This window comes from Notolepis coatsorum (genome assembly GCF_963971535.1).
Source record: "Notolepis coatsorum genome assembly, chromosome: 9".
NCBI lineage: Eukaryota > Metazoa > Chordata > Actinopteri > Aulopiformes > Paralepididae > Notolepis > Notolepis coatsorum.
The window spans coordinates 109,065,375-109,088,276 of NC_140173.1; the positions used below are offsets into that span (position 1 = coordinate 109,065,375).

General features: G+C 42.5%; 1 protein-coding gene across 2 annotated transcripts in view; it reads left to right on the forward strand.

The window, feature by feature from the left end:
• sertad2b (SERTA domain containing 2b) overlaps window positions 1-4,360 on the forward strand; it is a 119,337-nt gene extending 114,977 nt beyond the window's left edge. For both annotated transcript variants that reach the window (XM_084320997.1, XM_084320996.1), the window contains exon 2: window positions 37-4,360. In XM_084320997.1, coding sequence (XP_084177123.1) covers window positions 41-1,267 — 1,227 coding nt within the window. In that variant the 5' untranslated portion in view covers window positions 37-40 and the 3' untranslated portion in view covers window positions 1,268-4,360. The remainder of the gene's footprint in view (window positions 1-36) is intronic.
• The last annotated feature ends 18,542 nt before the right edge of the window (window positions 4,361-22,902 follow it).

A 22,902-nucleotide genomic window follows, 5' to 3' on the forward strand; every position in this document is an offset into this window, starting at 1 on the left:
GACTTCCATTCTTCTTCCTCTCTCGTTGCTCTCCAGATATATGTTCGGTAAAGGTGCGAAAAGGAAACTGGACGAGGATGAAGAGGGGTTGGAAGGCAAAGCGCTGGCGCCACCGGTGGCGGCAGGACCGGGCATGGTACCAGAGGGTCTGTCCAAGGTGTCCTACAACCTACAGCGCCAGACCATCTTCAACATCTCCCTGATGAAGCTGTACAGCCAGCGTCCGCTCAGCGAGCCCAGCCTGGAGCGCCGGGTGCTCATCAACAACATGCTGCGCCGCATCCAGGAAGAGCTCAAACAGGAAGGCTCCCTCAGGCACCTCCTCCTGCCCCCCTCGCCTCCGCCGGACGACTCCATGGATGAGGGCTTCCGCGAGGCCCCGCCCACCTTCGTCGTGTTGTCTGCGGCGACCGCGGCGGCGCAGCTCTCCCAGCAGTCCGCCCTGCTGATGCCGGTGCTGGCTCCGCCTTCGCCTCACCCACTGGCTCCAACCATCTGTCAATCGTCCCAGCCCGGCCTTGCCCCTCTGGAGGCCTGCCTCACGCCGGCCTCTCTGCTGGAGGAGGGCGGCGACGCCTCCTTTTGCACTTCGTCTCCGCCTACTCCTCCTCTGTCTCCTCCCCCTACAACACCAACAGCTCTTCTGACCCCGGTGTCCCCCAGGGTCCCTGTGCCTGCCTCCTTCCCCTCCTCTCTGAGCGCCATGGAGCTGGGTCCCCCCTCGGCCATAACAAGAACAGCAGCAGCTAATACTACCACTACTACCTCCCCTGCCCCCTCGCTGCTCACACAGCTGTCTCACCTAGCGCCCCTGTCTCCGGCCGCCGCCCACCCCAAAGACTGCACCAGGACCACGGCTCCTAAGCCAGAGGGGGCCGGCGTCTCGCTAGCGGAAGGCCGCGGCGCAGAGGTCAGACTGATGGACACGTTGCCTCCTCCGCTGACCCCCAGTGGTCTGGTCGATATCACCTCTTCCTCTCCCGCCTCCTCGCCATCGGGGTTCCTGTCCGACCTGGCGCTGGACGACATCCTGTTTGCCGACATCGACACCTCCATGTATGACTTTGACCCCTGCACGGCCACGGCAGCTGGCGCGGCGGGGGGAGGTGGCCTCTCCAAGCTGTCGCCGGCGGTGACGGCCGATGACCTCCTCAAATCGCTGGCTTCCCCGTACAGTGGCCCCGCCCCCCAGGTGTCGGCCAATCAGCCTTTCAAGATGGACCTGACCGAACTGGACCACATCATGGAGGTCCTAGTGGGCTCCTGACTCTCAGACACGACAACCGCAGAGATCTTTTCTCCTCCTGACGATGACTAAGGCCATGGAATTTAGCGGTATAATGTTTTATCTTTGTTGTTGATTTATGTTTTGTTGTTTTATACATTTTTCAATGACCGGTAATTGTAAGCATCGATGGTGATGTCATTCTGTACTACTACTTCTACTACTACTACTACTACTACTACTACTACACAACACCGTGCATGCACTGTGCTCGCCTTTCCAAAAAGAGAAAAAGTAACCGGGAAACATGCACACACACACACACACACACACACACACACACACACACACACACACACATACACACACACGTCATGGCTTTCAGCAGATGAGTGCCTTTCAAATGACCACTTGCTCGATTTCTGTTGTTATGTTAAGTGTCTTTATGTTGTTTCCTTTTCGCTCTAACAGATCTTGGAGAGGTCACTCCCTATGTATTTTTTTTGTTTTTAATTTATTGTAATACTACTACTACTACTATTATTATTATTATTATTATTATTATTAATAAGATAGATTTTCATGATCAAATAATGGTAATTGATTGTTATTTAATCGTTATCCTATTGCAGGATGTGTTATGTTTATTTGTAAAGCAAGCACAAAACCTTTTAACAAGGCATCTTTTATGTATTACCAGTGTGCTACATATTAGCTTGGCTATATTACGCATACGTTGGTCCTTCTCTTGTTATTGACTATTGTTTGTGCGCACACCCCAGCCGTGTAAAGAAGTTAGCTCTTTACACTTATCTACTAATTAATTTAAAGTGTTTCCCCCCCCCTTTACAGGTAAGTAACTGTGCTGAATGCTGTTTTACAAGAGTCAGTCATACGGTCCAACTTTCATGCCTCAGTTACACCATGAAATGAGCTACACCCACAGGAAAGCTTGATGTGTTTACATTGGAAAGCAGCGATGGTTACATCAAATACCGCCATGACAGTCCAATGGACAGAGACAGTCCGCTGAGTCGGACTCGTAGCCTAAAAATAATCCTTTACTTTAACCCGTCACTCTTGGAGAAAAAAGCTTTGATATAATCTGCATATTAGAATGTCGTTTTTGCACAGTACTGTGAAATTCAAAATCGAACCAGGAGCTGAAGGTAGGATAGGATGTGGACAACGACGAAGGCTCTGTAGTCTCACCAACACTACTATGCGCGGTCTGGCGCAAATACAAAACCTAACACAAATTACTATCTGCAAAATCCAAAATGAGCATCGATGAGGTCTGTCTATGTGTTTGTGTTCTCGACAGACCCACGCAAAATTAGTTTTTAATAGAATCGATCCGATGCTTCATGTGCATCACTGGGCCTTTTGCTATTGCGCCGACAATATTCCTTCTCATTTACAGTGGCAAGGTTTTTAATTCTATCAAGAGCCGTTAGTGAAGGAGGTTCAGTGCACAACGCTGGACTGAAAAACCAGACTTTCAGCAGTATTCTTGTGCATGTTTTTTCTTTTTATAGGTTAGTAAAAAACTCTGGAGCCCTCAACTCCAGAAACCCAACACCAATTATCTTCCTATAATGATCACACAAGCCTAATTTACTATACTGTTAGAAGGTTCAAACATCAAAGCGTTTGAGGCGCAAAGATGCTTGTTTATTTAGTGGTTAAAGAGAAGGAAATAATCTCAAACCCTGCCCTCTTTTCATGATCGTCCAATCACAACTGTCATTTCCCTCGGACAAACTTTTGTTTGTTGCAACATGCTGCATTTGACACCGTGGCCAGTGTGCAAGAGGAGAGAACCGGGATGTGGCTGCGGCCTATCGGCAGGAATACTGATGAGGTCAAACGCCATTAACAATGCACAGGCAGTTTTTAGGAAATCACACCAAAGTGTGAATAGAAAAAAGGTTATCCACTTACACAGCACTGCTACTGGGGAATTATGGTATATATTACGATGGTATTTTTTAACACATGCCCGGTTACTAGGACTCATCGTGTCTACTAGTTACGGCATAGAATCTTACTGGAATTCAGTGTGACCTGCATTAGTACGTTGGCTTGTTTTCCAAATGGGAGAGTAACCTGGGCTACATGAAAACCTCACGGCTCTGAAAAGATGCACTTTCAGCCATTGTAGTTCATCATTTGAATTAAAACACAAATGAAGATGGTGCTCGAGCATTGCTAACGCACGTCTGACTGAATTCCTGTGCAGTGTGTGAGCCAAGTGGACAACAGTACCAACTAATATTCATTCTTATTATTATTATTGTTCATAGATCGTTTTTATTTTCAAGGTGTTTGAATTTTGGAGTGATTGCTTTGTCAATGAAGTTATTTATTCTTATTTTTTTTCTCCTGTGTAAATATATTTATTTTTGACGTGAAGTTATCATTTGGATTGTAAAATGTGTGTACAGAATGTGTGGTAGGAATGTATTCTGCTACAGATAGGAATGTACCACGAGTATGGAATTATGGGTGGAAGCCATTTTTGTATCTAAGGAGTTATGATATTGCGTTTTTTTTGTTTTGTTTTGTTTGTTTCTTTTATTCTTGATTTGGGAGAGGTGGCCAGGCTCAACTCGACCCCTCCCCCCTCTATTTTACTCTTGTTGGTTCTCATTGATTTCCTGTTTGTTTGGCAAGGGAACAGTTCATGCAGCAATACTCAAAAACTGTCTCCAACTGTCAGATGTCAAGACTCCAAAGCCGGTTGTTAAAGACTCAATGCCAAAAGTAATGTACATAATGGAAGACTTAGAACTCCTGGGGTTTTGATCAGTGTTTGTTACAAATTCTATTTTGTTGCCTTTGACACGTTAAGCGTATGGGCCAGCTGTTGAAAGATAGCTGAGGTTTAGAAAAAACAAAACAAAAACAAAAAAAGTATGGTGGTTTTATCCACTAGGAAAGACTAGCTACAGTCGAGGTTGATCCCCTCCTCTGTCCAAATACGAAGGCTGTATTTTACACAGACCTTAGAGCTGTGCCTTTTTCTATGCAATATAAACACAAACACACAACGTCTGATGAAGAGAGAAGAAACTATCAGCTGAACACTGTACGGGGATCCAAGTGTGGACTGTAGATAATATATATATATATATGAAAGAAATGGACAGGTGTCTATGAATTTGAAACAGTCTTACTTTTGTAGTTTTATAAATATATATAAATACAATAAAGTGTAAAAAGAAAAAATCAATTGTGCCTGCCCTTTTCCTGGTTCTGTTGCCCCTGTTTATGATAGATATACATGCACATACATTCACACATGCATGTTTTTATTTCAATGACAACCAGCTTATTTTATACTTTGAATCTCTACCAGTATTTGGGAGTAGTTAGTTACATGTAGGTCAATTACTAGTTTGACTACTGTACATTTTGCAGTAGTTAGGTGAGTTAACTACATTAAAATCTTCATTTTATTTTGTTTCGCACATGGTAGTGTATTACAGTACATTACAAATTCCTATAATTCATTTAGTTATTATAATCAAATACACCCATAAGCAAAAAGGAGCAGGAAGAAGAATAAATTCGTATTAATACCTGCCCCCTATGCAATTAAATTAAGTAAATTTGATGGTTGGCGCATACAACCATTACTTGCACTAAAGTGCAAATTTAAACAAATTCAAAACAAAACAACTAGAACAAAAACGAGCAACAAATGAACAGCGCATACAACCATTCCTTGCACTAAAATGCAAATTTAAACAAATCCAAAACACATCTTAGTAGTTTGTTCAGTAGTTAACTACTTTGGATCATGTAGTCATGGTAGTTAATTGCAGACTGCATTTCCCCTATTAATGTAGCATCTTCCTGAGTCCATCTCAAAGATCATCCCCTGTGCTCTTCTTATTAAAACACTCTCAGGCAGGCTCAAGTGAGGATTCACTAAATCACACCCAACACTTTCCTCTGTGATTTCAGTTGTTGCTCCATGTACCTTTATGACATTCTCAGGCTCAGATTGAGATAATTTCCTGCAGTGTATATCTAGTTTGGATGTAGTTGAACTACTTTTAGTGTTAGTTTGACAGACAGTTTTGAGAGTAGTTAAGATTGAGTTTAAATTCTTTCACTATGAAGCTAGTCGTTTCAGAGTAGTTTCCCCAACACTACTCTCTACATTGTGCTTCAATATTCTATTATAAGCTCAGCCTGTGCCACCCCCACCCACCCCCTTCTACCATTCAGATCCACTCTGGGCCGACATATGCCACTGTTAAACACCCATGACTCACAATCTGCTTGCTAGTGGCTATTTCCAGCACTGGGGCCACACAGCTGTGAGGGGAAGGGTCCTTCATTAAGCCCTCTGTGGCTGGGACTCTGGCTGTCCTGGTGGAGCAAGGGAAAGTTAGCTTAACTTTAGCTACAACTATGCTCAGAGGTTATTGAGGACAACACACTTGTGTATAGGGCTGCCTTCTCTTAGTCCATTAATCGGACCGTTTGGTTTGGTTTGTGTGTGTGGGGCATGCTGAATGAGTTATTGTGGAAAACACTATTTTACATATTTGTCAATTAAAACAACTGATTTATTAGTCGACAAAGTCCTTTGACTATTAAGAAAATAAATGTATGCACTATAGTTATACTGTACTATAGTGATGAGCTTTAATACTGATCTTATACTGTAAACTCTGGTTTAAAGGGGAACCACGCCCAATTTAAGAATTCATACGTGTTATTCATATGGTCCAAGACACTCCAAAAATATTAATGTTAATATGAACTCTCTCCCAAATACTAAAACTCACATTTGTGATGTCACCAGGTATAAAGTCTGAAGCTGCTCCACATACACAAATTGGGAAAGATGGTATTGATAATAATAATAATAATAATAATAATAATAATAATAATAAATTAGATTTATATAGTGCTTTTCTAGAACTCAAAGTCACTTTACATACACTAAGGTGCAAACAAAGTCACTTTACACTTAGGGTGCAGGGATAGTGAGACAAACGACAGACAAGTATAACAGACCAGGTGGTGAAAGGCTTTGTAGGTGAGGACCAGGATTTAGTCATTGATCTGGAGGGAGACAGGAAGCCAGAGGAGGTCTTTAGGACTGGGGTGATGTGGGGCCAGGATGACACAGAGAGTACCCACTTCACAATATGTGATTTGACACAACTGAGCAGGATTAGGGAGACATGGATGATAAAGTATATAACAAACAATAGTACAGGAATATGATCACAAAAATGGTCACTGTAGCCTAATTGGCTGATTACAAGTACCTAACATGTTTGAAGGGAAAGGGCATTTGGATTGTGAAATTATACAACTACAAATTTGCAGATGTTGAAATAATGGTTGATAATGACTGCAGATGTAAATAATGCTATACTCAAATTACAACCTCAAATGTGGGATGAATTATTTACCTACATGTATAAATTCTGGAGGTGAAGTAAATGTGAACTATACTACTGTAAGTGAAAGTAATGAGATTACAAGAATGAATTTGAATATCCCAGTGGATTATGTTGCTGTTCACAACTTTAAACAGGTAATATGTCAGAAATATGTAATGGATTACATTTCTAAAAGTTACCTTCCCAACCATCTAGCTATTGAGCAAGTGATATATGAGGGGTGTAAAAAGTACCCAGAAATTATACTTAAGTGAAAGTATGGGTACCGTCTCAAAATCTGACTCAAGTAAAAGTCAAAGTATTTGGCTAAAAACACACTTGAGTAAAAGTAAAAAAAGTCCTACTTTTAAATGTACTTAAGTACTGGGGCGGCTACGTGGCGTAGTGGGCAATGCGCTCGCCGCGAATGACGGAGACGCTGGGCTTGCCTGTTCGAGCCCAGCGCTCCACATTGCTTTCAGTTTAGCTGGTCGTTCATACTAATACACATTGGCCGTATTAGGGGGTGGGAAACTGATGGGTCGGGATCGGGCGTTGTGGACAGCGACTCCTACAGGTCGGTTGGTGCGCCTGCGCAGTAGAATCAGGAAGTGTCAGGGGCAGCGTGAGCCTCCCACGCGTTACTCCTCGCCACTGAGCGATCGAGCTGCGCAGGTGAAAAGATGCGACTGCTGTTACCTCAAGTACCGGAGGGGACTTGTGCTATGTATGACTTAGTCCACATTGCAGCCGGCTCACTTAGTCCACATTGCAGCCGGCTTGTGGGAGGCAAGAAACAGCGTTCGTGACAGGGGAGGGTTGAATTGGATGATACGAAATTGGGATGGGAGAAAATATAGAAAATGGGAGAAAAAGTGGATAATTTTTTTTTTTACTAAGTACTAAAAAGTAAACATACATTTTTTTTTGAAAGGGATAGACCAGGGGTCTCAAACTCATTCCATCGTGGGCCAAGTTTTCATTTTAACTATACATTGCACCAGGTGAGTTAGTTGAAGAGGTGAGCCAATTAGTGAAATCATCAGCTGGTGTTTAGGCAAGGCTGGAATGAAACCAAGCATACACTCTGCCCACAATGGAATGTGTTCTGCGATAGACAATGCTGAAATGAAAGAACAGAGGACACTTTTTTTGCATTAAAATTATTTAATGTACTTCTCCATTGAAGGTAAACTAACATTGACGGCATTCACATCACAGCATGAATAATATCACAATATTAAAAACAGAATGGTGTATCCTGAATAATATCACAATATTAACCACAGCATACTGGATTATCCTGAATAATATCACAATATTAAAGGCAGAATACTGGAGTACCCTGAATAATATCACAATATTAAAGACAGAATACTGGAGTACCCTGAATAATATCACAATATTAAAGACAGAATACTGGAGTACCCTGAATAATATCACAATATTAACCACAGCATAATGCGGATCTGACTGTCTATTCTTCTGATAGCAGGTGTTTAATCAAAGATCCCCGCTTTCTAGTGTTGCACAAGGACCAATCAGCATGCGTATGGGCGGGTTCATTTTCCATTGATGGGGATTTGATTGGCTGTTTACCTGCGGTCGCAGGATTAATAACGTTAACGTTAGTTCGGCCAGATAAACAATTAAAATATACTAATTAAAATGGTTGGACCTGTGAGATTTGTACTTTGTAGGTCTGCATTTTAAATGTAAGGAGTAAAAAGTATGTTTTTTTTCTCTGAAATGTAATGGAGTAAAAGTATGAAGTATACAAACCTAATAATACTCGAGTAAAGTACAAATCCCCCAAAACAGTACTTAAGTATTGTAACAAAGTACAATTACTCAAGTACTTTACACCCATGGAAGATGAATATAGAAAAAGACAAAGAAATCTTACATCAAGCTAGAGTCCCTTCTCTTTATTTTATAGATGACTATAAACATGGATAATAATATCTATGCTGTTCTCCACCTTCTGTCCTGCAGCTTCCCTGTCAGATCAGGTTTATATACAGAACTCAGAATGATCTCCTTGCAGCGTGCACAGACCACCACTGTAGCGAGAGAGAGATACAGAGGAAGAGAGAGAGAGAGAGAGAGAGAGAGAGAGAGAGAGAGAGAGAGAGAGAGAGAGAGAGAGAGAGAGAGAGAGAGGGGAGGGGAGAGAGAGAGAGAGAGGGGGGGGAGAGAGACAGAGAGAGAGGGAGGGAGGAAGAGAGGGAGGGAGAGAGAGAGAGAGTTATATAACAACCTTGTTGATGCACCACTGCCATCTGTTGGATAGATTATGAACAACGCAGAGGAGATCTGCAGCAGAGCAGCATCCAAGTGTGATAAGGTCAGGTAGCCATACTGTTAGGACAAGTTCAGAACGAATTTCAATGTACTTGTTTCCTAGTGTTACTCCTTGTATGAAGAGCTCAGAATGAAAACATGTCTCTCTCTATTCTTATTATTTTAACGAATTATTCGCTATTATTATTATTATTAGATAGACATTTCTTTATTGGGAATAACCCCTTGAGATGAACCATCTCGTTTTCAAGGGGGTCCGCGAAGACAAAATACAGAGTTATTATATTTTGATATAGGACTAGTTGTTAAAGATCCCTAAATATTCAGTTGTGCTGAATATTTAGGGATCTTTAAAACTCCTATTAAGAATCCTGACAATCTTATATATATATACAACAACAAAAACAACAGAATAAACAACACCAGCAAATATTTTTTACAATGAAATAAAAAGCACACAACAGCAACATGTCAACAATAACAACACAACGACAAGAACATAAACAACAACAACAGCAATGACACAGCACATGGGCTCATATCTGTTATTGTGAGGATTGGTCCATTACCACACGCTTCCAGGTACCAATTACCTCCACACACCTGAAGGGAGTTTCGAATCAGCTCGAAGGGAGCCCTTATATACTCTGGGTTTCTGAAGGTTCATTGTCGGGTCGTTTTGCTTACCTCCGCCTGCAGCTTGTTCCTCCCGTGTTGTTCTCCATCTGTTTCTCCAGTACGCCTTGGAATTCGCCGCTGTCGCCCCTCTCTGCTCCCGTGGACCCGCGCCCCGTATCTCACCTTGCCCCTTGGTGAGTTTTTGGAAGTGTATTTTTTGATGCTCTGTTTTTCCTCGTTTTTCCTGGACTCAAGATCTATCTTGTTTTTTGTGTGTTTCGTTAACACTGAAGAGGTATCGCCTTTGTTATTTCTGGACTCAGCTTTATTACTGGACTGCCTCGTAATCCCTGCGTTCGGTTGTTGACATTCCTCTTTTTCTCTGTTCCTCTCCGAGTGGATTGACTGTAAGCTGCAGAGCCGCAGAGCCAGAGGCCGCAGCGCCACAGAGCCAACTCTGCTCTGGGCTAAGCTGCAGAGCCGCAGAGCCAGAGGCCGCAGCGCCACAGAGCCAACTCTGCTCTGGGCCGAGCTGCAGAGCCGCAGAGCCTACTCTGCTCCAGGACATTCCCCCTGAATGCTTCATGTTGTTTTTTCGCTCTTTCTGTTTGAAAATAAATACACCCTTAGTTTTTGGCTAACTCTGAACTACCTGTCTGTGTCGTGCTGTTGGGGTTGTTTACAAACCATAACATTACGACCCGACCATGTCGACCCCAGCCGACACAGACAGTGTTAGAGCAGCTTTGGCGGTCCAGATCCAGCTGACCAACGACCACACCCAACAGTTAGGTGCGGCTGCGGCTGCGGCTGCTGTGCAGGACCTCCGGGCCCAGGTCCAGCCTATTCAGAATTCTCTTGACACTCTAACCACCCAGCAGACTACCCAGGGTAATCAGCAGGCTGATATTCTGCACCAGCTACAGGCTCTCAGTGCAGCATTTAATGCCCTGCTTTTAACCCCACCTGTGGCAGGAGTCCCAGCCAGATCACCACCCGCCGCCGCGACAGACCCTGCACCTCCCGACCTCGCTCCTCGGGAGCCCCATCTCTCCAACCCACGATTGTTCGACGGTAACTTCGAGGACTGTGCCACGTTCATCATGCAATGTGAGTTGGTTTTCATTCATCAACCCAGCCGATTTACGACAGAGGGAGCCCGAGTAGCTTACATGACTAACCTGCTCACAGGCCGAGCAGCACTGTGGGTTACTGCTTCCTGGTCAATGAGGGCTGATTTTTGTTTTTCATACCCAGACTTCGTGGCAGAGATCCGAAGGGTTTTCCACCACCCAGCTCGTGGCCAGGACCCGGGAGCTCGGTTGGGCACCTTCCGGCAGGGCAGTGTCACCGACTACGCGCTGGAGTTCAGACTGGCCGCAACCGAGAGTGGTTGGAATGATCGGGCGCTTCATCTCACCTTTCTGAAGGGGCTCAACGACGCTGTAAGGGACCAGCTCGCAACCTTAGTTTTTGGCTAACTCTGAACTACCTGTCTGTGTCGTGCTGTTGGGGTTGTTTACAAACCATAACAGTTATTATGATATTGAGGTCATGAGCATGAGCAGGTTGTCTCACAGTGAGAGGACAGCATAGTTTTAAACAGATGTGGACAGGTAGACTATTCCAGTCGGATGGAGCTTTAAACATAAAATATATTTTACCAGCTGATTTAAAGGTTTTTGGAACAGAAAAAAAGTGTTGAGTACAATGACGAAGTTGATAATTAGAAGTGAAAGGTACCATATACTGTTTAAGGTATTGAGGATAATTTCAAATAAATACATTTAAAAATAAACTGTAACCAATGTTTTCTTCTTATTGTGGGAGAAGGGAAGTTGAGATTTTCGTACATGATACAATGATGAGTGTTATATGAACAGCCAAGAACAAATCGGCATATATGTTTATAGATGGTGTTAAGAGGAACAAGGGTCGTTTTTGGGGTTAGGGTTTAGGTTTTTCGCTGCAGTCATATAAACTATATCAGCATAGTCCATTATGAGTATATAGCAGGGGTGGGCAATTATTTTTCCCAGGGGGCCGAATGAGCAACTGAAAATATGTTTGGGGGCCGGGCCAAAATTCCAAACTCAATTATGCATAATATACATTTTATTTCTATATAAAAAGCAGTAAATGGCATTGTTTTTACCCCTGGTAAGAGTGTATGTTATTATTTGGCAATTAAAATGTGAGGTTAGCTTTCAAAAATATCATTTATTCAAATAGAATTTATTTCCAAAATGATAAACAAAATGTGAAACATTAAACAAAGGGCATTTTGAGTTTCATATACAATTGAAACAAGGATTTTCTTAGCTTTCTAAAGACATCACATCATCTTATAGCAAAAATAAACAAGACATGTCACTGAACTGTGTAAAAAAAAGTGTCCCAGTTTTGTAGCCTTTTTTACTTTACATGCCTATATTAAACATTTAATGTTTTCAGAACTGTGCAAAAAAAATAAAATAAAATATCAAGTGTCCCATTTCACTTGTTATATTTCCACATTTTAGTGTTCTTCAGTTCTTTTTTTTTTCATTCAGTGTGAGAAATCCAGTCTCTGTTGAGCTTTAACAAGTCCATCAAAGGTTGCAGGTGGAGATGCGAAGCACAGCTGCCAGATGTTCATCAGTGAGAGAGGATCTGTACCTGGACTTGGTAAACGTCATGACTGAGAATGTCTGTTCACATAATGTAGGTGGATCCAAAGAGAACCAACATCTTCTGAGCATGTCTCCTACGCGTATATTGTGCGTGTGAACGTTGACATGAAAAGAAAAAAGTAAATTTTTTTTTTTTTTTTTATTATCATGTAATATTTCGCGGGCCGGTCAGAATCATCCTGCGGGCCGTACAATGCCCAGGTCTGGTATATAGTATGAGAGTTGTGAGATTAGCTTTTTTCTAACCGTAAATGTAAAACTATTTCTGTTGTGGTAAAGAACACCCATACTAAAGTACATTTTCCTCATGATGTGATCTATATGACATTTGAATGATAGTTGTTGGTCAAGCCATACGCCAAGGTATTTGAAGTGTTCAACTCTAAGCAGTGATGTACCGGCGTCAATACAAGTTATATTATAAGATACATTTTTTGTTTTAGATTGAAATTTCTGAGAAGTACCAAAGAGCATTGCATAGGTTTTTGTTTTATTGAGAATTAATTTGTTAGCTGCAAGCCAGAATTGAATGAATGAATGAAAACTTTATTTAACAGATTGCAGAATGGGTACAATACAGTACGGCTCAATACACACAATTGTTAAGGGGATGCAGACCAGAGAAAGACGTTTGTCTTGTTTACATCAGGGTCCCCCATTTTCAATTCATATCGACATTTATGACATACACAACATACATGACATTTATGGCATAGGGACATACAGGTATTTAGTACTGATACATTTGTGACATAAACGGTATTCAAATATACAGCACTGTTACCCATAGATCCTGACAGAGTATATACATATGATGGGGAGGGGACTGTACATTAGGAGGGGGTGGGTGGGTGGGAGAGAAATATACATACGGTGGGGAGGAGACTGTACATTTGGAGGGGGTGGGTGGGTGGGAGAGAAATATACATACGGCGGGGAGAGAATATATACATGCGGTGGGGAGGAGACTGTCTATTAGGAGGTGGTGGGGGGTTTGGGCATTTGCGGTGGCCAGTTTCGAATTGCAGCCTCCCGTAGGTGCTCTTTAACAGCGGTTTTGAATGTGGGTAGGGATTCACATTCCTTTACAGCTTTGGGTAGGGCGTTCCACATTGATGTGGCATAATTGCGAAACGTGTTTAGTCCCTTGTTTGAGCCGAATCTGGGTTTAACATGATTTGTTGAGCTTCCTCTGGTGTAGTGGTTGTGGTATTCACTGACCTTTGGGAAGTATTTCGACATGTACATGGGTGCCTTAGTCGTATAGTGTATCTTGTAGACCAGGCCCATTGCAAGTTTCTGTACTTTGTCGTCTACTCTAAGCCATCCTAGGTTGTCAAAGTGGGCAGGGGTGAGGTGGGTTCTGGGGGTAAGGTCAAGTAGTCTGACCAGTTTTATTTTGTGATGTTTGTAATCTTGTTTTTAGCGCCTTTGAGGTGCTTTGGTACCATGAGGTGCAAGCATAGTCGTAGTACCCTTGAATGAGTGCTCCTGCCAGAGTCTTCAGGGTATTCTTGTTTACCAGAGAGGAGATCAGGTACAAGAATCTAGTTCGTTGGTTGACTTTTTTTATTACATTGGATGCCATTTTGTCACAGGAAAGATTTGCCTCTAGGATGGAACCCAGGTAGGTAATTTCGTCTTTCCTTGTGACAATATTGTCACCCACTGTAACTGAGAAGCCGTCGGTCTTGCTGAGTTTGTTATTTGAACCGAAGAGAATGGACTCTGTTTTGCCCATGTGTAATGATAGTTTGTTATCAGCGAGCCATATGCAGATTTTGCCTAGTTCCGAGCTGAGGGTTTTTTCAACCTGCAACTTGTTCTTGTCAGAGACCAGCATGGCTGAGTCGTCCGCAAACAGGAACAAGTTGCAGTCACAGGCTGACGACATGTCATTTGCATAAATTAGGAACAGTAGCGGTCCTAGTATGCTTCCTTGTGGAACACCACAGCTCACTGTGAGGGGGGGGGGGGGGGGGGTAGAGTACCGTTTACCTCTACCATCTGTTCCCTCCCCTCCAGGTAGGATTGCATCCAGCTCACTGATAAATAATAAAAAATAAAAAAATAAAACCAATTGCTTTTAGCTTGTCAATCAGAATGGAGTGATTGACAGTGTCGAAGGCCTTTTGTAGGTCCAGCATGACCATGCCGCAGTATTTGCCCGCGTCCACCTCTTGTTTGATGTGGTCGTTCAAATAGAGGAGGCATGTGTCAGTGGAGTGGGACGTTTTGAAGCCAGATTGGAATTCGTAGATTAGATTTTTTTCCGCCAGGTACTTTTCGACCTGTTCGTAGACTATTTTCTCCATGACTTTCGAGATGGAGGTAAGAATAGAAACAGGGCGGTAGTTGCCTGGGTCTAATTTGCTGCCCTTTTTGTGCAGAGGGGTCACTCTCGCAATTTTGAAGTCCTTGGGGACGTGTCCCTGTTTTATAGAGGTTTATTATGTGTGTGATGACTGGGGTGATGGCGGCTGCTGAGTCTCTGAGGAATTTGGAGGGGATGTTGTCATGGCCAGTGGCCTTGTTAGGTTGGAGGGCGCTCAATTTTTTGAGTACCTCATCGGTGAAGACCATTGAAGTTTGATTGTAAAATTGATTGTATTTTTGACAAGTTGGTTTCTGATCATGACCCTTCCTTCTTTTATAGTTATTTGGTTTCCAGTATGTCAGATAATTGTGTGCAGTGCCTCCATGTGATCCATCTGAATATGTATTTCTATGTATTGATTCCATGATGCATGCATGCATCTTTTGTTCTGTTGGAAAAACTAACTGAAATGGTGCAATTCAGTCACACCGCTACATTTACAAGGTCAAGTCAAATTCAAACCCTAGCTCTATTTTGTTCGTACCAATGATGTTGTCGATCTGTAGAGTCCTTTCTCAGGACAAGCCCTGCTGTTCCTCGTACTACCGGAGCTCTGGGTAGTTAGCCACAAACCAATGCATGTTAATGGGGTCAAGCTCCTGTCTGTACAAGCTGGACTGAACATGTCTAAAATCACTCCAGTGAACATAAAGTCAGCTTATACAGACACAAGCTTGATCTCATTGCTATAGCAGTTGTTGTGGCTATAAGAGGAACTGCAGGTCCAAGAACAGCATGGACTGTGTTGAGAATGGACTCTTTATTGTCAACATCATTGGTAAGTGGGCTAGGGTTCCATAAATCCCTTTAACCGTCAAAGGAGATAGGGGAATTTTCACAAAACATTAAAGGGAAATGCAAGCCATTTTAAGAATTCACATAATGTTCTTCCTGTGCCTCTGGATAGTTCAGTCAGTATTTGTGAACAAGCACCACTCTCTCCTAAAGTTAGAAATCAGAGAGAGAACCCTCCAATTATAATGTCAAATCTGGGTCTGTTCCATGACAATGAATGGGGCTCTGACTTTATGGCCTGACTTTGTGTGAGCTCTTACACCCAAGTATTATATGCTAGCACTGCTACATTTACATTTTGTCATTAGCTGACGCTTTTATCCAAAGCGACTTACAAGTTCTGTATGACAAGTCAGCAGGAAGGGTACAATTATTTCAGCTGAGTAACAATGTTCATTAAACAGTGTTGAAACGTGGGCGCTGCTGCCGCTGCAGTGTTGAGTGCAGCATAGTAGAGCCATATTAGTATAGTAGGTAATATAGACAAGGAAGATTATTTAGTGGAAAGTGCATGCATGATAGCATGAAGGTTATTAGTGTTTTGTTTCTTTTAGAAGGACTGAACCAGAATTAAAACCTCCCTTGGGTGTAAGAGCGCACATAAACATCTATGAAGCAGCCCCTGATTTTACATCATATAGTGTTTGATTTCTAGCTTTAGGAGATACTGGTGTGTGTTCACAAATACTGACTCAACTGTCCGCACAGGAAGATCATGTGAATTCTGAACATGTCTGGCATTCCCCTTTAACTGTGAAACCCACAACAAGGCATGGCAGGTGTGCAATAGGTGTGCAGAATATAGCTATTAGGCTATAATAACTATAACAGTCATATACATAGATCTGTGATTATTTAATGTATAGGCTACAATTGTATTGATTGATTGAAAACTTTATTAATAGATTGCAAAATGGGTACAAATTGTGTACAATACAGTACGGCTCAATACAAACAATTGTTAAGAGGATGCAGAGCAGACCAGAAAAAGACTTTCGTCTTGTTTACATCAAGTTTCAATTCATCAAGACATTTATGACACACATACAGATATACAGTGCTGTTTCATCAAGAAATGTATGACATACAAGATATACAAATATACAGTACTGTAAGAAAGAGATCATAAAAATATACATTCGAAGGGGAAGAAACTGTACATTGGAGGGGGTTGGGTGGAGGGGGGTTGGACATTTACCGGGGCCAGTTTCTAATTGCAGCCACCCGTAGGTGCTCTGGCAACGTATGTCCACCTGTTGTTAGGACTCGGGGAGCTAGCCTATTCTGAACTTTGATAGTTGCATTTCAAAGTGTGAATAGTAACAGTCATGCTGTGCCCTCCGTTTCAACTTCAACTTGACCCCAGACAGTGTGGGAAAAGCGGTAAGATGAAAAGACGCGCCAGCCTCATGTCTTCTCTACCTGGGGGAGTGTTTATAGCGTGTATGCACTGTGGTGGGCATTATTGCTGAAAACCTTTCCCCGTTTAGTAGTAAGTAGATTTAGCCGGAACACGACCTGCACAGACTACAACACGAGAGATGGATAAAAACGAAAAAGCCACCGCTAACCAGCTAGTGCTACTTTTGGACATAAACTCAAACTCAACTCCGTCTGAGGCAGAGCGTTGCTCCGGAACTCCGGAAAGTGGAGAGAGGACCGACGCGGCCACAGGGGGACACCCTGACCCGAAGCCCCCCTATTCATATGTGGCTCTCATTGTGATGGCTATTAAGGACAGCCACGACAAGAGGCTAACCCTGAGCGGAATATATGAGTATATCATCTCCAACTTCCCTTACTACGAGAAGAACAAGAAGGGTTGGCAGAACACCATCCGACACAATCTCAGCCTCAACGAGTGTTTCGTCAAAATCCCCAGGGAAGGTGGAGGACATAAGAAAGGCAACTACTGGATGCTGGATCGTGCATTTCAGGACATGTTCGAGAAGGGGAACTGCAGACGGCGGAGGAGGGTGAGACGTATTACAGACCATAGATATCTATGTTACAGACACCAGTAGCGGCTCGTGGATGCTTCGCCACTAGGGGCGCTATACCAAACATTTTGCAAACATGTACAGTACCACGCAACCGACTCATGGCAAGACGTGAGCGATTCGACTCACGCTCACGGCAATGAATCGGCTCTTATGAACGAGTCGCTCAGCTGTTACTACAACAACACACAACCAGTCAAATAAAGTATAGTCTAATTCACAACTTGAAACACAATATATAAATAGAAAAGTTAGAAACAAAACTCGCTCTGTCTCCAAACACAGGCAGATCTCTCCCTCTCTCCTTCTCTCTCTCACACACAGCGCGACGTGGAATCGATTCGTTACACAATCAGACCTATTATATACCAAGAATAACTTCAGTATGAGTACAGGGCTGTACACATATTTTGCATATTGTTAAACGAGCCAAGGCTAGCTATTAAACTATCGATATGAATCGAAAATCTGGGACCCTGATGTAAACAAGACAAACGTCTTTCTCTGGTCTGCATCCCCTTAACAATTGTGTGTATTGAGCCGTACTGTATTGTACCCATTCTGCAATCTGTTAATAAAGTTCTCATTCATTCATTCATTCAAACATAGACGATATTGAACAAGCCATAATCCACGTATTTTCAATCCAAACGCGAGAGAGAGAGAGAGAGAGAGAGAGAGAGAGAGAGAGAGAGAGAGAGAGACTCACTGTTTAGTTGACACGTCCAGGGCAGGAGGGCTTGCCTTGATAAAGTAGTGTATAATCCACTGTTGATGTATTCCAGACCACTGTCCACTGTGTCCAGACTGCATCCGCCATATAGCTTGTTAGCCAAGTGTTAGCTTATTAGCAGTTAGCAGCACCACACAACTAGGGCTGCAACTAATGACTAATTTGGTAGTCGACTAATCTGCCGATTATTTTTTCGATTAGTCGACTAATCGAAAACCAATATAAACAACAATTTTTTTTTTTTTTTTATTACCTATCTTTGTGAAAGTGGCTTCTCAGCTCTGGTCCAGCTGAAGACAGAGCAGAGGAACAGATTGGACATTGAGCATGACCTCAGAGTTGCTTGTCTACCATCACCCCAGACTTTGAGACTCTTGTCAGGACCAAACAACAACATCATAACATGATGATCCCATAGCAAATTAAAATAATGACTCATGAAACATTTGAATTTGGATCTTTAAGCCACTTTAAATGAAAATGTATTTGAAGAACAATACAGCAATCACTCATAACAAGATAAATAAATTAAATAATACAAATTAAAGTGGAAGTGTACTTTAAATAACTTTTGTTTGCTGTGTGTGAGAGGAGTCCGTGTGTGTGTGTATGTGTGTGTGTCTTACTCTGATCGCTGTGTGAGTGAGAGGAGTGTGTGTACTGTGTAATTTGTGTGTGTGTCTTACTCTGATCGCTGTGTGAGTGAGAGGTGTCTACTGTGTAATTTGTGTATGTGTGTGTGTCTTACTCTGATCACTATGTGTGAGTGAGAGGAGTGTGAATGTGTGTGTGTCTTACTCTGATCGCTGTGTGTGAGAGAGAGGAGTGTGAATGTGTGTGTGTCTTACTCTGATCGCTGTGTGTGAGTGAGAGGAGTGTGTATGTGTGTGTGTCTTACTCTGATCGCTGTGTGTGAGTGAGAGGAGTGTGTATGTGTGTGTCTTACTCTGATCGCTGTGTGTGAGTGAGAGGAGTGCGTGTGTAATGTATTGTGTGTCTAGTCTGATCATCATCTCCTGCAGGGGAACAATGTTTTCAATGTCCAAAATTTGCTATGGGATCATCATGTTATGATGTTGTCTGGAACCCTGAGAAGCCACTCTCACAAAGATAGGTAGTGCAAAAAAAAAAAAAAAATTAAATTAATTTTTTTATTTTTATTTTTTTTAATGACTAATCGACGCAACAATTTCTCGTCGACGATTTTTTATAATCGATGTCGTCGATTATGTTGACTAATCGTTGCAGCCCTACACACAACACAAGTACTTCATTCCTTTGTCCATTTCCGCTCGAACAGACTGCAAACTACCTGGCGTTCTATCGCCATGCTCTAAGACAAACTCTAACCTTAACCAACTTTGAAAGAGTGCCTAAGCTTAACAGTCTAAAGAACTTGCAGTCACGGCACGCTCTAAGACAAACAGCTGCCTGCATCAACAACAACACAACTATCTATACCACCAACGGACCAACCTAGGAATAAGCTAGAATTGGAACATTAGAAATTGGATTCGGCCAATCAGAGATCGTCTCTGTGAAATTCTGCTACGGAAAAAAATACTGGCGTCGGCCAATCAGAGATCGTCTCCGCGAAATGCGGCTACAGAAATTCTTGACGCTACTGGCTAGACCGCTTCAAATCGCGCCCGGATTCCAACATAATAGTCATATTTCAACGCACAACGCGTTATGCACTGATTGGCTGTGACGGATACAGCGATCAAACTGTGACGCGCACTCAGAGCGCTATCGCGTCTAGCCCGGGCCGAGAAATACGAAAAAATAAAAAAATAAAAAAAACGTGATGTCACTTCCTGCTCAGGAAAACGAGTGTTTTTTATTTTAGATAATAACGTTATATTGTGCATTGGAAATACAAACATACTTAAAATGAGTAAATATTATTAATTTTAAACATGTTTATATTATTTATAGGGCTATAAAACAAAAAACTAAAAAGTTTTATTTTCTTCTTCTCTGATTTAACAGCAGGTGGGGCGGCGCCCGTGCGCCCCTAGTGGCAGAGCCGCCACTGACAGACACCCAAGTGCGCCTTACTTATCTGGGAACCGCGTGGACTATTCCGAGCCCATGTATCTCCAGGATCCTATGTACATCCAGCCGCCTTATGCCAGCAGCAGCACCTGGTCACTGTCCCAGTCTGGCTCAGCTCAGACATCCAACTACTACATCTACCCACCAACACAAGCCGTCAGCGGACACGCTCGTCCCGTCTCTCCCAGTGGATATATCACCAGCCCCGTGAGCGCCTACTACCCCAGTCACCACTACCACCACCCTGATTACAGCCCAGATCACCACTGCCAGCCCCCGACCGTGCTGGTCCCCCACAACGGATGTCCTTACGGTGGCATGACCCGGCCAATGAGCCCGAGCGGGGGCACCGTCTCCTTAGCCAGCTACTCGCAACTCTCCTATGCAAGACAACCAGATGGGCACTTATTTGAATAGGCTAAATAGCCACAAAAAGCCAACATTCGTTCAACATTTCAATTAAACAGTAATTCGTCAGGTAAATCTGACGTTGTCTGGGGTAATGTTTATTCAGTTTCAGTAGTTTTTTAAATATATATTCAAGTGCCAAACTATTAAATGCACATTCTATTATGTTCTATAGTAGACTTATCCTTCACCTTTGATTGCAACGAGACTGTGAAAGTAGTCTATATTCGTATTGTTTCAGAATAGTTGTTCGGTGTAGAACTGTTATACTAAAATGGTCTCTTTTTTATTTTGTACTTTTTTTTCCTTCATACACAGGCATTTGTTACCATTTTTTATTTATTTCCATTCCTTGGTTAATTACATTCACGAGCCTTTGTTGAACACGGACCACGTTCTATGCATCAAATTGTGACTTGCACTTTGATCAGCTTAATGGTTAATCGATTATGAATGTTCATTTGGTTTACTACTTCATGTTTATTAAATAAAATGATATTTTTGCAAACATATGCCTTGATTACTTGTCATTGGTGGGGGGGGGGGGGGGGGTTATTAAAATAGATGTAATAATCTTTTCAGAAACATCTCTAATATGATGATTACTGTGTGTTTTTTTGGTAAATGGATTCTGTTATTTTTTTCTGCAATCAATTACTGTAATCCCATTACATGTAATCTGTTCCTTCCCAGCCCTCACCAATAGAGCCAGTTCAAAAGCACGGTCTTGTCTTGGACAAAGAAAAGTATTTATACCAGATGACTGGGTTTTACTAACCAATCCGACTGTATTACACGTGGACAGATATATTCATAGACTGCAGAAACAAGCAGGCCTACATACATGAATATTAAATAATGTTTGTGGGAGGGGGGCATACAGATACTACAAGTCATGAGTACTGAAGTGATTGAAGGTGATCATAGGGGAGTGTCCTTGTTTCCAGTATGTCTGGTCATTGCTTGCAGTGCCTCCATGTGATCCATCATAATGTGTGTAATAAGTATTTCCAGGCATTGCTTCTATGATGCATGCATCTTTTTTTTTGTAGCAAAATCTAACTGAAATGGTGCAATTCAGTCATGATTGATTGAAAACTTTATTAACAGATTGTAGAATGGGTACAGTACAGCTCAATACACACAATTCTGATGTGTAAAAAACTGTGTTGTCTGCGTAGAGTTGAACACTACATTCGGGAAAAAATAAAGGAAGGTCATTGATGAAAATAGAAAACAAAAGTGGTCCGCAAGGACGACTTCAAGCTGGAAATGGTAACAACAGATGAGGTACTCAAAAAACTGAGCGCCCTCCAACCTAACAAGGCCACTGGCCATGACAACATCCCCTCCAAATTCCTCAGAGACTCAGCAGCCGCCATCACCCCAGTCATCACACACATAATAAACCTCTCCATAAAACACGGACACGTCCCCAAGGACTTCAAAATTGCGAGGGTGACCCCTCTGCACAAAAAGGGCAGCAAATTAGACCCAGGCAACTACGCCCTGTTTCTATTCTCACCTCCATCTCGAAAGTCATGGAAAAAATAGTCTACGAACAGGTCGAAAAGTACCTAGCGGAAAAAAATCTAATCTACGAATTCCAATCTGGCTTCAGAACATCCCACTCCACTGACACATGCGTTCTCTATTTGAACGACCACATCAAACAAGAGGTGGACGCGGGCAAATACTGCGGCATGGTCATGCTGGACCTACAAAAGGCCTTTGACACTGTCAATCACTCCATTCTGATTGACAAGCTAAAAGCAATTGGTTTTGATAGTCTATCAGTGAGCTGGATGCAATCCTACCTTGAGGGGAGGGAACAGATGGTAGAGGTAAACGGTACCCTATCCCCCCCTCACAGTGAGCTGTGGTGTTCCACAAGGAAGCATACTAGGACCGCTACTGTTCCTAATTTATGCAAATTACATGTCGTCAGCTTGTGACTGCAACTTGTTCCTGTTTGCGGACGACTCAGCCCTGCTGGTCTCTGCTCGGAACTAGGGAAAATCTGCATATGGCTCGCTGATAACAAACTATCATTACACATGGGCAAAACAGAGTCCATTCTCTTCGGTTCAAATAACAAACTCAGCAAGACCGACGGCTTCTCAGTTACAGTGGGTGACAATATTGTCACAAGGAAAGATGAAATTACCTACCTGGGTTCCATCCTAGAGGCTAATCTCTCCTGTGACAAAATGGCATCCAATGTAATAAAGAAAAGTCAACAAACAAACTCGATTCTTGTACCGGATCTCCTCTCTGGTAAACAAGAATACCCTGAAGACT